This window comes from Liolophura sinensis, chromosome 12 (genome assembly GCF_032854445.1).
Source record: "Liolophura sinensis isolate JHLJ2023 chromosome 12, CUHK_Ljap_v2, whole genome shotgun sequence".
NCBI lineage: Eukaryota > Metazoa > Mollusca > Polyplacophora > Chitonida > Chitonidae > Liolophura > Liolophura sinensis.
In genome coordinates, this window is record NC_088306.1 from 3,661,123 (window position 1) to 3,676,147 (window position 15,025).

The window sequence follows — 15,025 nt, forward strand, 5'->3', positions numbered from 1 at the left end:
TGTAAGTTTTCGGGTGGTGAAAACGACGGAAACCAGAACTGAGCAAACACCGCTCTCGGTCACACTATAGAGTGAGGTTTATATATGTCACATAAATAAGAAAAAACAAACAACTAAAACTAACAACATTTAGCACTATTTAGCACTGCTAGCACTATTATAATATACCAGTTAACAGATGCAAGAGCTTGGCATATTAACAACAATGAATTATCAATAGCACATGTGAAAAATGCGTGAAAACGTGTAGAGCTGATATATCATTCAAAAATATACATATAGCATCGAGACTTGCACTGCGTGCAGCTGAGAAATTATGAGATTTCTGAGAATTTGTCTTACAACCTGTTCTAATTACATGGTTACAAGCCCCATATATTTGTAGGAACAATCCAGGTGTAATATTTCTACAATAAATTAATTATGAGTACGTAAGCAATGACAACGGAAATTGTAGCACTACATTCGTATAAACAGACTCATTTCCTTCGAAAATAGGCATGTCTTTCAGCTAACTTAAAGGCATGGGCATACAAGCCTTCACCAGTTTGCCAGCTGCTACTATCTTTGAAGATGAATTTTTCTCTTTTGGACTGCAGTCATTTGGGGTATAAACCAACGACCTTGAGCAAGTTATCGAGGCCCTTTCCCACGTGTGACGTATAGACTTGCGACGCACACCGCACTGGTAGGCCTAAAAGACCTCTTCCACGAAGGTTAGACTGCGCAGACGGTCACATCAGAGTTGTCGACCACTTTTTTGTAACTAATGCTGTTCGATAATAGTTTTAGGTAACTACTAAGTGAAAAAATGGCTGTGCGACGTTAATTTAACCCTATTCAGTAAGACGGATCGGAAATTGGGGAGTCACGCGACCACCCTTTCGTGTCTAAAACAACATGGCCGTCTTGCCACTTTACCTTCATGCCTAGTTGTACAAAATAACATAACGAAAGCTCCGCAGAAATACTCAGACTATGTGGAAAGCGGAAAATGATACAAATCCAACGGATACAAGATCCGAGTTTGTACTAAGGAGATCACCTGGTCTCTAACTTCTGATCCGTCTTACAGAATAATAGTTAACAAAATGTGAATGCTACATGATAGTATCTTACAAAATGTCTGAATGATGAAATGACAACAACAACACTGCACAGCGTTTTGCTACCACATGAATGCCTGTCAACAATCTGAATATGATTCGAAGTGATAGGTAAATAAATATGTTACGATTCTTACGGCGCTATGCTTTCTTTGGAAAAGAAAAACAGAAATGCTTTCTAAACCTAAGGAATAGAAAAAACTACAAAGAACACCGCCAATATTTGAACAAATTGTTCACAACTTGCAGCTACATATATCTTTTTACACAGGAGTGTTTGTTCTACTCACGACCAACTTTCACAAAACTTAAAAAATCTTTTTCATTTTTCCAATATCACATTTAAATTATGCATTATCACCTAAATATCATTTCCAAAAAGGCAATGGAAAAACGGGCCATTCACATTGTGAAAGAGGCCTTTGGAACAAAAGTTGGAAACCTTTCCCAACTCGGCTGTTACAAATGTTAAATATGTAGAGCTATCACGTGCTTTCCATCTCATGAATCCTTTGCTCTGAATAACTTTTATTTTTATAATACAGGACTCTTCATGTTTCAATTTTCTTTACAACCGAAGATTTGTCAGGTTTCTTCAGCTACTGATAAATAAAATATTCACACGAAAAACGTACAACTGGTTTACGAGGCAATCAATGAAAAATCAATACAAACAATTTGATTCATAATTTTCCATATCATTCTAGTTTACCGCCGTTTTTACATGTACAAGACTCTTTCCATTGACGCGTTACCATTCATCTCTAACAGATGTCACCACAGAGAGACAAGTCTCTGATTACTGTAATTTTTCAACCTTTTTGCATAATTGCAAGGTGTTTATTCAAGTATATTCCGAAGAAATCATTCTGTGTAGAATGGTAACATTACACTTTTCGTGAAGCCCTTAAAGTGGCCAATCCAACCCAAGTGATTTTTATTTTCAAAATCAACTTTAAAATGTATATAAATTGGACAAAATAAGGCAATGAGGTATCCTTAAATCATTTTACAAGTTTTGTTTTGTGACTCACAACTCGTTTCACTCATGTTCGTACTATTCTATTCAGCAACACTTCGTCAATGGCTAAGCTTTCTTCCTCTCATGAGGCTTTATCATGATTTGTCGGACTGTCGGACTGTCAGACTTTGCCCATGGTAAGGCATTCAGTTTGGGTCGTGTATTCTAGTACTCAGCTTCCCTTATGACTCGAAGAATCTAAGTTTTTGGTTGGACCGGCATTATATCCCGTATAAGTCCAGTTCTTCAGAAACTCACAAAAGTTTCTTATTTATTTGATTGGCGTTCTACGCTGTACTCAACAATATTTCACTTATGCACCGGCAGCCATCAATATGGTGGGAGGGAACCGAGCAGAGCCCCGGGGAACACAAACGTTTTAAGACATTTTAGAGGTGTGGAGAGTTCACTTTTTCTGCATCAACATGAGCTGAAAAACAGTCAACTTCAACCTATTATTCCATTAACAACTGATTCTAAAATTCTTACTAATCATTTTAATGGGTTATCAATACTCTCACTGTTTACACCAACAGGGTTTGGGGGGCTGTGTGGTCAAAAAACAAACTGTCTTCATATGAGCTGGTTAGACACTTTTATAAAGTTACAAAAATTAAACCCTTCCTAGCAAACATGTGACAACCTTCAATAGTCTTCGAATCAGTTGTTGCAAACAAATGCGTAAAATTCGGTACTTCACACAAACTTAACACTAAGTTCAAGAACAAAGTTAAGCTGCCTAAAAGACCATCCACAACAACACAGAATCCCAAAAATTATCTGAGCAACAATTCAAACTTTAGAGCCATGGGATCATTTTACTCTCAGCTCAAAAAGGAGATAAAAATTTTGTGGACATTTTGGTATGGTCCAGATCAAAGAGGTCCAGTCTGCTGAAGGTTGGGTTTACATCTGAATGCAAGGGGGTCCTGTTAACTGTAGGTGAGGCCTCAATGGAACCCCTATAAAAGGAGCTTACTCCAGTTCAACCAGAATGTCATCTTCGCTCACCGTCTCGCCCATCTTAAAATTGACTTTTGCCACCTACAAAAACAGTAAACCACAAATAACAACAAAGACGTTCTACATTGAATTTATTTATTTATTTATTTGGAATAGTTCACTTATGCGACGGAGGCCAGCATTATGGTAGGAGAAAACCAGACAGAGCCCAGGGGAAACCCATGACCATCTGCAGGTTTCTGGCAGATCTTTGTATATTGTAATGTCCTAGCTATCAGAAACTTCTAGTTTCACTGTAAATAGGATGAATAATCCAAACTTACGGATAGTCATTCTATTAATCTATACATCTGATTGTTATTTGTTACTTTGCAAAAAATGTGGCGAACCAAATTCAATCCTTATCGATCACAAATTGATTTCAATGGTTTCTATTTGTCCACAATACGAATGTAGAGATTCGGTTTTTTTTTTAGGGGTTAATTTTTCGAGAATGAAGAGAATATACGGGAACAGTCCCTTACCTTTCCTGTCTTGCCAGCAACCAGACTGTTCTGCATCTTCATGGCTTCTAGAACACACACCTCCTGTCCCTCAGACACCTGTGGATTGAGAGATTGGGCATTGGCAGACCGGTTGGGTGTAGACTGACAAATAGGGCAGTGATTAACAGATTTAATTGACAAAATGGGCATTAAGTGATTGACAGAATGGGCATTGAGTGATTGACACATTGAGTGAGTGAGTGACAGACTGGGTTTTGATTGACAGACAGGATTGACTGACACATTGCATGACTGACAGATTGGGTGTTGATTGACAGACTGGGTTTTGATTGACAGAGAGGATTGACTGACACATTGCATGACTGACAGATTGGGTGCTGAGACGTTTTTTTATCCATGTTCTTTTGGCTCTGTATTCCTATCATTAACATCAAATTAAAAAGCGAGACAAAAACAATTAGCCACTCCACATTCTCACATGGACTTGCACATGAGAGGGTTTTAGTTTTGATCAATCTATTTATTTTCCCAGCAGTTTTCATTGTTTACGTGTTTGTTTTTGTCTTTCACTACACGGAAAATCAGCCAAACAATTCCACAATTTCTTTTTGTCCACATTTCCATCGGATAATATAAAATGATTTGGAGCAGCCATTGCACAAAAATCAACAACCAATGAGAATGACAGGATTTATCAATGCGCAATCCTCGGATCGGGGTATTTTCAAACTCTGAATTGAAGGAGCATGGATCTCAATTTATCTTTTTTGAAATTGGACAATATCTGGAGCAGTTATTGCATGTAAACAAAAGTGTGACAAACTGACAGACAAACAGACACAAGTGGGGGACAGACACAAGTGGGTGACAGACACAAGTGGGGGACAGAACCTGGCTTTTTTACGAGTAATGTGTGTATGAACATTTACTTACGGAGTCTCCTTCCTTGACGGACACAGACTTGAGCATGCCTGGCATGGGAGCCAACACTACATTGGCTGAGCTGATCTGAGTCTTCTCTGGCATGTACTTAGCCAGTTCGGCAGCCAGGCAAGGAATGATTTCTAATTTATACTGTGATACACGGAAAAAAACACAAATGAGTGATAATAAATTTTGAATTGTTTTACAGCGAGGACATTAATGGTGCTTCAGCAACAAATTTCAATACATCGATGATGTGAATTCTTTTCCACAACAGTTTCTTATTTTTTATTTATTTTTTTTTTTGAGGTATATTTGTTTATTTGAATAAATACCATCCTCTAGACATTTTCATGAGAATGATGGCCATCATAGGTTAGTGAAATTGGAGTGCCTCAGCAAATTAAAACTGGAGTGCCTCAGCAAATTAAAACTGGAGTCCCTCAGCATATTAAAACTGGAGTGCCTCAGCAAATTAAAACTGGAGTGCCTCAGCAAACTAAAACTGGAGTGCCTCAGCAAATTAAAACTGGAGTGCCTCAGCAAACTAAAACTGGAGTGCCTCAGCAAACTAAAACTGGAGTACCTCAGCAAATTAAAACTGGAGTGCCTTAGCAAACTAAAACTGGAGTACCTCAGCAAATTAAAACTGGAGTTTTACGCCCCACCCAAGAATAATTCACTTATACAAAGACGACCAGCATTATTGGCACAGCCTGGTGGAAATCCACAACACTCTGTACGTTGCTGGCAGACCTTCCCATGTACAAACAGAGAGGAAGCCAGCATGACCTGGTCTTGATATCACAACAACTGCATTGGTGAGAGGCTCTCGATTCCTTGTGCCGCGCTAGCATGCTACCCTCTCTGCCACAGAGAATGAATCCACACCTGTTGTGTTGTAGCAACTGACAGACGATCTCTGTAACCACTTGGCCACGGCCTGCTTCCCCAGTTCCCTGAGCCATTACCTAACTGATTTCTCAAGTCCTTTAGCTCTAATCTACAACTCAAATTTTCACTGTAATGACAGTTTTAGTGGACCACTTACCACTGTGCCCAGGTACTGCAGACTGACACTGCCACCACCATCTCTCTTAAATAACTACAACACAGAAGAGAACACAATATTGATCAATATTTGATTGGTGTTTTTGTGTCGTCCCGGTACTCAAGAATATTTACAACTATACAACAGCGGCAAGCATTAAGGTGAGAGGAAACCAGGGAAACAAAAAAGAAAAAAAAAATTTAACACATGGTTACAGCATTGATGAAATGTGCAGATCTAGCATGTACACTGCATATGTATGGAATATTTTCTGTTTGAGGGCCACAAAATCAAATTATTAGGATCTACAAATTCAGCTGGAATATTTTTGTCACTGTTAAATGACACGTGCCATACAGATTGTCAGATAAAATATGTGTGGTTTTATTTGGACCTCATACAAAAGCACTCAGCTGCAACGTCGTCATTTAGACACTGCAGTTGGAACATGGTCAAATGGCAGGTTCTCCTATGTGTACATGGTTTGGACTTGAACACAGCACTCATGTGGCTACGTTCACGTTCTTTACCATTTTTACCATTCACTGTGGCCTTCAGCAGAGGTGTGGAGAAGTTAAGGCAGACATGTTACCACAAAGCACTCACCTGCATGATGTGTTCTTTACCACTCACTGTGGCCTTCAGCAGAGGTGTAGAGATGTTAAGGCAGACATGTTACCACAAAGCACTCACCTTCATGATGTGTTCTTTACCACTCACTGTGGCCTTCAGCAGAGGTGTAGAGATGTTATGGCAGACATGTTACCACAAAGCACTCACCTACATGATGTGTTCTTTACCACTCACTGTGGCCTTCAGCAGAGGTGCGTATAAGTTAAGGCAGACATGTTACCACAAAGCACTCACCTGCATGATGTGTTCTTTACCACTCACTGTGGCCTTCAGCAGAGGTGCGTATAAGTTAAGGCAGACATGTTACCACAAAGCACTCACCTGCATGATGTGTTCTTTACCATTCACTCTGGCCGTCAGCAAAGGTGTAGAGATGTTAAGGCAGACATGTTACCACAAAGCACTCACCTTCATGATGTGTTCTTTACCACTCACTGTGGCCTTCAGCAGAGGTGTAGAGATGTTATGGCAGACATGTTACCACAAAGCACTCACCTGCATGATGTGTTCTTTACCACTCACTGTGGCCTTCAGCAGAGGTGCGTATAAGTTAAGGCAGACATGTTACCACAAAGCACTCACCTGCATGATGTGTTCTTTACCACTCACTGTGGCCTTCAGCAGAGGTGCGTATAAGTTAAGGCAGACATTTTACCACAAATTACTCACCTGCATGATGTGTTCTTTACCACTCACTGTGGCCTTCAGCAGAGGTGTAGAGGTGTTATGGCAGACATGTTACCACAAAGCACTCACCTGCATGATGTGTTCTTTACCATTTGCTGTGGCCTTCAGCAGAGGTGCGTATAAGTTAAGGCAGACATTTCGCCACAAAGCACTTACCTGCATGACATGTTCTTTACCATTCGCTGTGGCCTTCAGCAGAGGTGAGTAGAAGTTAAGGCAGACATTTCACCACAAAGCCCTCACCTGCATGATGTGTTCTTTACCATTCACTGTAGCCTCCAGCAGAGGTGTGGAGACATTTCACCACAAAGCCCTCACCTGCATGATGTGTTCTTTACCATTCACTGTGGCCTTCAGCAGAGGTGTGGAGACATTTCACCACAAAGAACTCACCTGCATGATGTGTTCTTTACCATTCACTGTGGCCTTCAGCAGAGGTGCATATATTTATTTATTTATTTATTTGATTGGTGTTTTACGCCGTACTCAAGAATATTTCACTTATACGACGGCGGCCAGCATTATGGTGGGTGGAAACCGGGCAGAGCCCGGGGGAAACCCACGACCATCCGCAGGTTGCTGCGGCCTTCAGCAGGGGTGGCCTTCAGCAGAGGTGATTAGAAGTTAAGGCAGGCATTTCACCACAAATCACTCACCTGCATGATGTGTTCTTTACCATTCACTGTAGCCTTCAGCAGAGGTGTGGAGAAGTTGAAATCATCAGACACAGTTACTGTTTCGCCATCACATGTCAGCTGATCAAGAACAACAATTCTGTGATTAATTCTGAATTTATTAAACAAATGAGGAGATTTGAGTTCAAACTCATTGGTTGTTAAAGGTAAAAACAGTCTTACTGTATCGTGTGACTTGAAACTATTACTGGTCCGTAAACACTATGTCTCTTATGTCACTAGCGAGGCATACTGACCATTAAATTCCCCAACGTTTCACACTTGCTTGAGTTGTGCTGATGTTTGTGCTTTTTAGCTTTTGGAAACATTTGGCCGTGTGACTTGACGGCCATAATGGATTTTGTGAGAGACCAACCAAAATCTTCATCTCCAGGACAACTAATGCAATTGAGTTGAAATTGAAACTTCCCTTGCATAAAGCCTTGGCATGTTGAGTTTGTTCGTGTGGAATTTCTCGGTTGTAAATTGTACAAGCTCACTACTAGGTGGAAATGTCATGTGACCAAAAACAAATTCGTATTATGCTAATAACTTCTAAACTTCTACAGATGTCGTTCAGCAAAAACTCCTATCTGATGCAGTCTGTTTTGGACGCTGATTCCAAAAATACAATATTGCAAAACCAGAAGTGATTTTCACATTTTTTAAAAGTTAAATGCTTCTACAGCTAAAAAGGCTAAACAGAAATTCATGAAACTTAGCTATGTGGTAGAACCGAAGATGTGCTCATGCGAGTAAAACTTTGTGTCCTCTGTCAAGTGACCTGGTAGCCACAGTGGGTTCAAGTGAAGACACTGGAGAGTCATTTTTCTCCACAATCACGTCTCATCAAATTTAGCACACATATTAAATGTTCCCAGAATGTTATTTGGAAGGAGAAAGAATGCAATGTTTATGCAAATTAGGTTGTAACAGCGGAACTGATTTCATGTGAAAACGAAAAATTTGAATTTGAGGATTCTTAACCTGTTAACGTACGTGGTTTGACATCCTGATCATGAATCCGGACTGTTTTTTTCTTGAGATACATACTTTTGACGCAAATTGTGAATAAATTGGGAAAAGCTGCAATTTGCCCCAATGTGGACGTCACGTAACAGAAAACTGTTATGGATGCAAATATGAAAATCGCTGTGTAAAAATATATGTACTGTATATATCCTGTAAATCCTTTATCATTGTTAAAAACCACAGGACATCCGTGGCTTCCAATACTATCCACAGGTTGATTCACTACATTTGGCACATATACATTTAGATGTTATATAGTGAGCATACAATCCACTGATAGCTACGAAGATTTCATTTGATTGGTGTTTTATGCCGTACTCAAGAATATTTCACTCATACAATGGCGGCTAACATTATGGTGGGAGGAAACTAGGCAGAACCCGGGGGAAACCCACGACCATCTGCAGGTTGCAGACACACCTTCCCATGTAGCTACGAAGAAAGTAGGCTTTCTAAGTAAGTTGGTTATACATATCAATGCATAGACACCGTTCAGTTCACCATAAGTGACACCACATAGGCTAGAAATAACAGCCTGAACACTGGCATGTTGTTTTAGCGCTACACCTTTGTTTGTTTCTTTGTTAGTTTTTCTTCTCCAACATGTGCAAGTTTGGGGACAGACAATGTAGATGATATCATCTGTTTCCCGAAATACTGATTTGAAACTATTCATGTAGGCAATTATTTCAAATACATACTACATGTATGATAAACATGTTTTTCTTGCTTTTTTGTGGTAAAAAGAAACTACCATATTTTGTGACCACTATTTTACCTATTGCCTATAAAAAGGCAAAGATAAACTGGCCTGAGTGACTTCCTGTTTGTCACCTCACCTCAAACTGGTGGCTTTCAGGTCGATAACGGAGAATGCCGTTGAGTTTTTGATCTCCCAAGGTCACCTGAAGGTCCCATTCCTGTGGCAAGCTCGGGTCAGGCTGCAGTCTAAACAACAACAACAGCAAAAACAATTTATTTATTTCTCTGACTGGTATTTAATGCTGTGCATCTTAGAATGTTTCAATTCCCCGAAATGAACATAAATTTTGTCCACTAACTAATTTTAGAAAGGTGTTTTTAGGTTTGCTTGGAACATGGGATGATATTCTACTGGAAAATTGTCATTTTCACCACCAAAAATTATATTCTGTGACATTTATTTGCCTCTGAAAATGCACTTTTGTGAGTGAAATTTGGGTCATATAGGGTAAATAAGGTACTGTGAAGTACTTTATTTCCGCTTTTAACAAAATTTCGCAGATTTTGCGGTCAACAATTTACCACAAAAATTAATTCCAGCGAAAAATATCCAGTATTGAATCATATACTACAGCTAGTAGTAATAATGAACTGAAATTTTTTGAAAGCTGTTGGGAATTGCGCTAAGAAAGTCTGATGAGCAAGCCGAATGTTTGAACAGCAGGGAAGGGAAATTATGGCTTAAATGTATACAAACTCTGGTGCTTGGTGGGTATAAAACAAAGTGGGAGTTTATTCGTCTTTAGTTTGATTAGTCTTCACTACATCAGTAAAGAGAAAGAAGAGTATATAACCATCACGTGCTGGCTTCTAATGAATGTTGCTCTGATACACGCTATCCCATTGGCTGTGTCTCTCCTGTGGTCCAATGAGTGAGCTTCTAACAAACTGTGAAGTGTGTACAACAACAAAGAATGACCGTTTGACAGCTATGGCAATGTTTGTAGTTTCTGACCATCTGATTAAAACCAGTCATGATAATACCTGTTTGACGTGCTTGAATGATTTTGGACATATTACAACTTGGAAAAATTTAAAGATTTTTTTTTTCATTATTCTATTAAATATGCCAAAATTAATTCCCATGAACATATTTTTTGAGAAAATCTGTGAAAATAAATTCCAGCGAATATTAAGTACTTTACAGTATATGGGTTGCACAAACTGCTTGGAGTAACCCGTCCTCCTTCCACGTCCCTGGCCATTGTGTCCCGCACATACACAACACACCATTTTGGGGGTGACCATAGTGTAAAAATATTCCAAAACAGAAGTTGTTTTTCTCTCTCTCTCTCTGTCTTCTTTACAATTCATATCTTTTTCATCAAAGAAAAAATTTAGGTATGAAAAAATAAAGAATCCCAAAAAGATCCCCTTTTCTAAAGAAAAATAGAAAGAATGTTTCAGGAAGGCCTCAATTACAGCAGTGTGTGTGTATTACCTGTCTTACCTTGACACGTTCAGGTATTGTCGTGACCTAAACATTACAGCAGTGTGTGTATATGTTACTGTCTTACCATGACATGTTCAGGTACTGTCGTGACCTAAGCATTACAGCAGTGTGTGTATATGTTACTGTCTTACCTTGACACGTTCAGGTACTGTCGTGACCTAAGCATTACAGCAGTGTGTGTATATGTTACTGTCTTACCTTGACACGTTTAGGTACTGTCGTGACCTAAGCATCACAGCAGTGTGTGTATATGTTACTGTCTTACCTTGACATGTTCAGGTACTGTCGTGACCTAAGCATTACAGCAGTGTGTGTATGTTACTGTCTTACCTTGACATGTTCAGGTACTGTCCTGACCTAAGCATTACAGCAGTGTGTATATGTTACTGTCTTACCTTGACACGTTCAGGTACTGTCGTGATCTAAGCTCATTCTTGGCATACACTGTGCATGCCACGGCCATTAACTCGTGAGTCTCGGGTTGGGTCAACTGCTTACCTGTGTAGTGAGATACAAAAACTTGGGGTTTTACAGTCATATAATGAGGAGGAGTCTCTAGATGTGTGCACATGTAGTGGGTCTTTCTGTGGCAGGTTGAGTCCGTGCTGCTAAAGTTATTCTGCCACAACATTAACATGCCAAAAACACCAGACATCCCACATCAAATGGACAACAGGCCTGGTTTCTTTGCTCTAGGCTCTCAGTGCTGAGCGCCAAGCGATGTGTCAGCAAGTACTATTTTTAAAGTTTTTGGTATGACACAACCGAGCTTTGATCCCCAGTGATTGAGGTGGACACTCTAACCATGAGGCTACCAAAGCCCTCTGTTGTTTAAAGATTTCTCTTCTGCAAAACGACCATAGCTGTCACCAATGTGCAGGAGTTGAAGCAGATTAACACTAAAACTTTGTGGCTGCATCAATTTATTCATTTACTTGATTGGTATTTTATGCCGTACTCAAGAATATTTCACTTCGATCCCCAGGTTGCTGGCAGACCTTCTAACGTATGGTCAAGATGAAGTCAGCGTGAACTGGACTTGAACTCACAGCGACCGCATTGGTGAGAGGCACCTGGGTCATTAAGCTGTGCTAGCGTGCTAACGAACTGAGCCCCCTGGCTGCATTGAAAACATTGCAAAGCACCACCATTAATTAATGAGCTATCCTCATTCCTCAACCTTGTCACATATGGAAGAGCAACTGTTAGTGCCTCTTATGTACATTTTAAATTAAGGCACAAAACTCCATTGATCGGATTGGCCAATTTCGGGCTTCATAAAAAGTCTACACAGAATTATGCCTTCAGAATATGCTTGAACCCCCACTGAGTACTTTCAACCCCATGACAGATTCCACTGAGCCATTTTTATAGACATCCACAGAGTTTCAGTACATTTACAACTACACTCCAAAGAGGGAATCAAATACTGCCATTCACATGCATGGATTTTTTATGCTTAAATAGTAATAGTGAGTATGATGAAAACTGAAACAACTCACAGCGATTACAATAAACTTTCTCACCAATTGCTAGATGTACGTACTGACTGTAACGTTTTGGAGTGCTGACCATCAACAGAATGAACGCATGATTATGGCTTAACGCCACATCAGCAATATTTCAGCCATATCGTTTATTTATTTATTTATTTGATTGGTGTTTTACGCCGTACTCAAGAATATTTCACTTATACGACGACGGCCAGCACTATGGTGGGTGGAAACCGAGCAGAGCCCAGGAAAAACCCACAACCATCCGCAGGTTGCCGACATATCTTCTCACTTATGGCAGCCATATCGTGGTGAGAACAAGGTTTTCGATATGTTGGTGAGAACATCAAAAATGAAACATAAATGTTCGGAGGTGTTTAAAAATCAGATAAGAACCACCAAAACAGTTAAAACTCGGCATCAATGAAGGTTCGAAATGAGCAACATTTAGTCTGGGTGTACACTGAGTGCCCCTTTGGAATTTCTGGATGTACTGACTGACTAAAAGGTGGATAAACATGGGCACCCATATAGCCTTCATTTCAAACCCTGATTAAACATTCACATCCTTACTTACCTTGAAATCCATCTGGATAGACCTCAGTCAAATACTTAGTGGTTATATCCCCCGAGACAAACTTCGGCTCCGTGATAATGTCTCGTAGCAGTGGAATGTTGTAGGTGACGCCTACGGATGGGGAAACAACATAAATAATAGTAAAGCAATCTAGAAAACCGTGTATAAATAATTACATCATTAGTTGTTGTAAAATTCCACAAAATTCTTTGGTTTTATATTTATAGTTTTATGTTCTTGGTTTTATATTTATAGTTTTATATTCTTGGTTTTATACTAATAACAATAAATACAAAGCTACACAATCATATGGAGACATCTTGGCTGTGGAAACATCATTCAACACAGGCGAGTCGAAGTGTCAGTACCGTAAACGACCTAAAGTTTCGTCCCTGGATTTGTAAAGTGTATCCCAGGATTCAATGCATCGATTGTGGTTGTTACTGACTGAGCATCGCAGGAGAACATCAGGGGCGCTCAGGGGATTATAATGACAGTTCAAAAATGTAATAAAGAGGCTCAGGCTTCACTGAGCAGTTAGTCCATGCTCCTACCACCAACAGTTCACGCTTCACTGAGCAGTCAGTCCATGCTCCTACCACCAACAGTTCACACTTCACTGAGCAGTCAGTCCATGCTCCTACCACCAACAGTTCACGCTTCACTGAGCAGTCAGTCCATGCTCCTACCACCAACAGTTCACGCTTCACTGAGCAGTCAGTCCATGCTCCTACCACCAACAGTTCATGTTTTCCTCAGGTTTAGTCATAATGATTTTAGTACATGCAATTCGCAACAGGTTGATTGTTTTATTATTGTTTTTCGTGATAAATGGAAATTTGGGAGAAAACTCTGTGAAAATTAAGCGTGACTAACCAGTGCCTTAATTTGAAATACCGTCAACTTCCAACTATTTTTTGTAAACATAAATACTTAATTTGCTTAATACTTAATCAAATCCCCCCGGTTGAAATTTTAGTCATACAAATTGCTTTTATAAATTGGTGTAGATACAAGCCACTTACATTCACAGGACTTGAAATTTACACGTGTCTACCCATCAATCATGTGATTTTTGCTGGAGAAAGGCTAAACAATAATCTTATCTGTTGCCGTTGACTTGTAAATCAAGTCTGGGCAAAACTGTACACCGAAAATCAGAAAATATGCATTGCCTGGAGACTACGAGTTTTACAGCCGTGAATTAGTGAATAAAGGACAAAATGATTACAGCACGCAAAGAATAATTAACAAAATCAACGAGAAATACATGAGAACACATAAAGTAAGATTTTCCAACATGAACACTTTTTTACCTCTAATGACATAAGAGTCGAGAGCGGCAGTCATTGTTGCCAAGGCTTCATCTCTGGTATCTCCATACGTTACCAACTGTCGGGGAAAAACACACTTGCAAAAATGTAGAAAACTTTAAAAGGTTTTAAACCATTGTGAAATTTGCATACATGAAACCCAAAAATTTACCCCCAAAATAGTAAAGAATGACAAAGACACTTACTCTCTCATTATTTAAACAAAAAAATGGGCAAAAGTTGAAGTTTCGAAAGCTTCAAGAAGAGGCAAAATGCATTCACATACCTTACATATCATGGGGTCATAGTAAATGCTGATTTCGCTTCCCTCACGAATACCACTGTCACATCGAACCTGGCCAAGACAAGTACAAATGTAATTCTGTCTGTAATCCCATGTTGGCTGAGCTCCCAAAGGGAGATTCATTGTAAAACAAAAACAATTGAAAAATGTGGGTTTTGTTATCTGGGACTATTTCAAACTGGAGCTTCTGTTAACCTCAAATGATTTCCTTTATGTAAATCTTTGTAGCTTCGTAGTTACATCCTAAATTTATTCATTTATCTGACTGTGGTTTTAACTCTGTGTTTAAGAATGTGTCACTATGGTCAGGCTTATGGCTGAAGGAAACCAGCAGAGCCCGGAGAAATCAGTAGAGCCTGGAGAAACCAGCACAGTCCAGAGAAATCAGCAGAGCCCGGAGAAACCAGCACAGTCCAGAGAAATCAGCAAAGCCCGGAGAAACCAGTACAGTCCAGAGAAATCAGCAGAGCTCGGAGAAACCAGCAGAGCCTGGAGAAACCAGAGAAATCTGCAGAGACCGGAGAAA

General features: G+C 39.7%; 1 protein-coding gene across 1 annotated transcript in view; it reads right to left on the bottom strand.

Moving 5' to 3' along the window:
• Positions 1 to 925: 925 nt before the first annotated feature.
• LOC135479197 (propionyl-CoA carboxylase alpha chain, mitochondrial-like) overlaps positions 926 to 15,025 on the bottom strand; it is a 33,158-nt gene continuing 19,058 nt past the window's right edge. Inside the window, exons 14-23 of the mRNA XM_064758982.1 lie at positions 14,482 to 14,550; positions 14,199 to 14,274; positions 12,883 to 12,993; positions 11,208 to 11,310; positions 9,437 to 9,545; positions 7,548 to 7,646; positions 5,572 to 5,625; positions 4,530 to 4,670; positions 3,615 to 3,692; positions 926 to 3,171 (exon numbers count right to left, since the gene is read on the bottom strand). Of these exons, the coding sequence (XP_064615052.1) occupies positions 3,103 to 3,171; positions 3,615 to 3,692; positions 4,530 to 4,670; positions 5,572 to 5,625; positions 7,548 to 7,646; positions 9,437 to 9,545; positions 11,208 to 11,310; positions 12,883 to 12,993; positions 14,199 to 14,274; positions 14,482 to 14,550 (909 nt within the window). The 3' untranslated portion in view covers positions 926 to 3,102. The remainder of the gene's footprint in view (positions 3,172 to 3,614; positions 3,693 to 4,529; positions 4,671 to 5,571; positions 5,626 to 7,547; positions 7,647 to 9,436; positions 9,546 to 11,207; positions 11,311 to 12,882; positions 12,994 to 14,198; positions 14,275 to 14,481; positions 14,551 to 15,025) is intronic.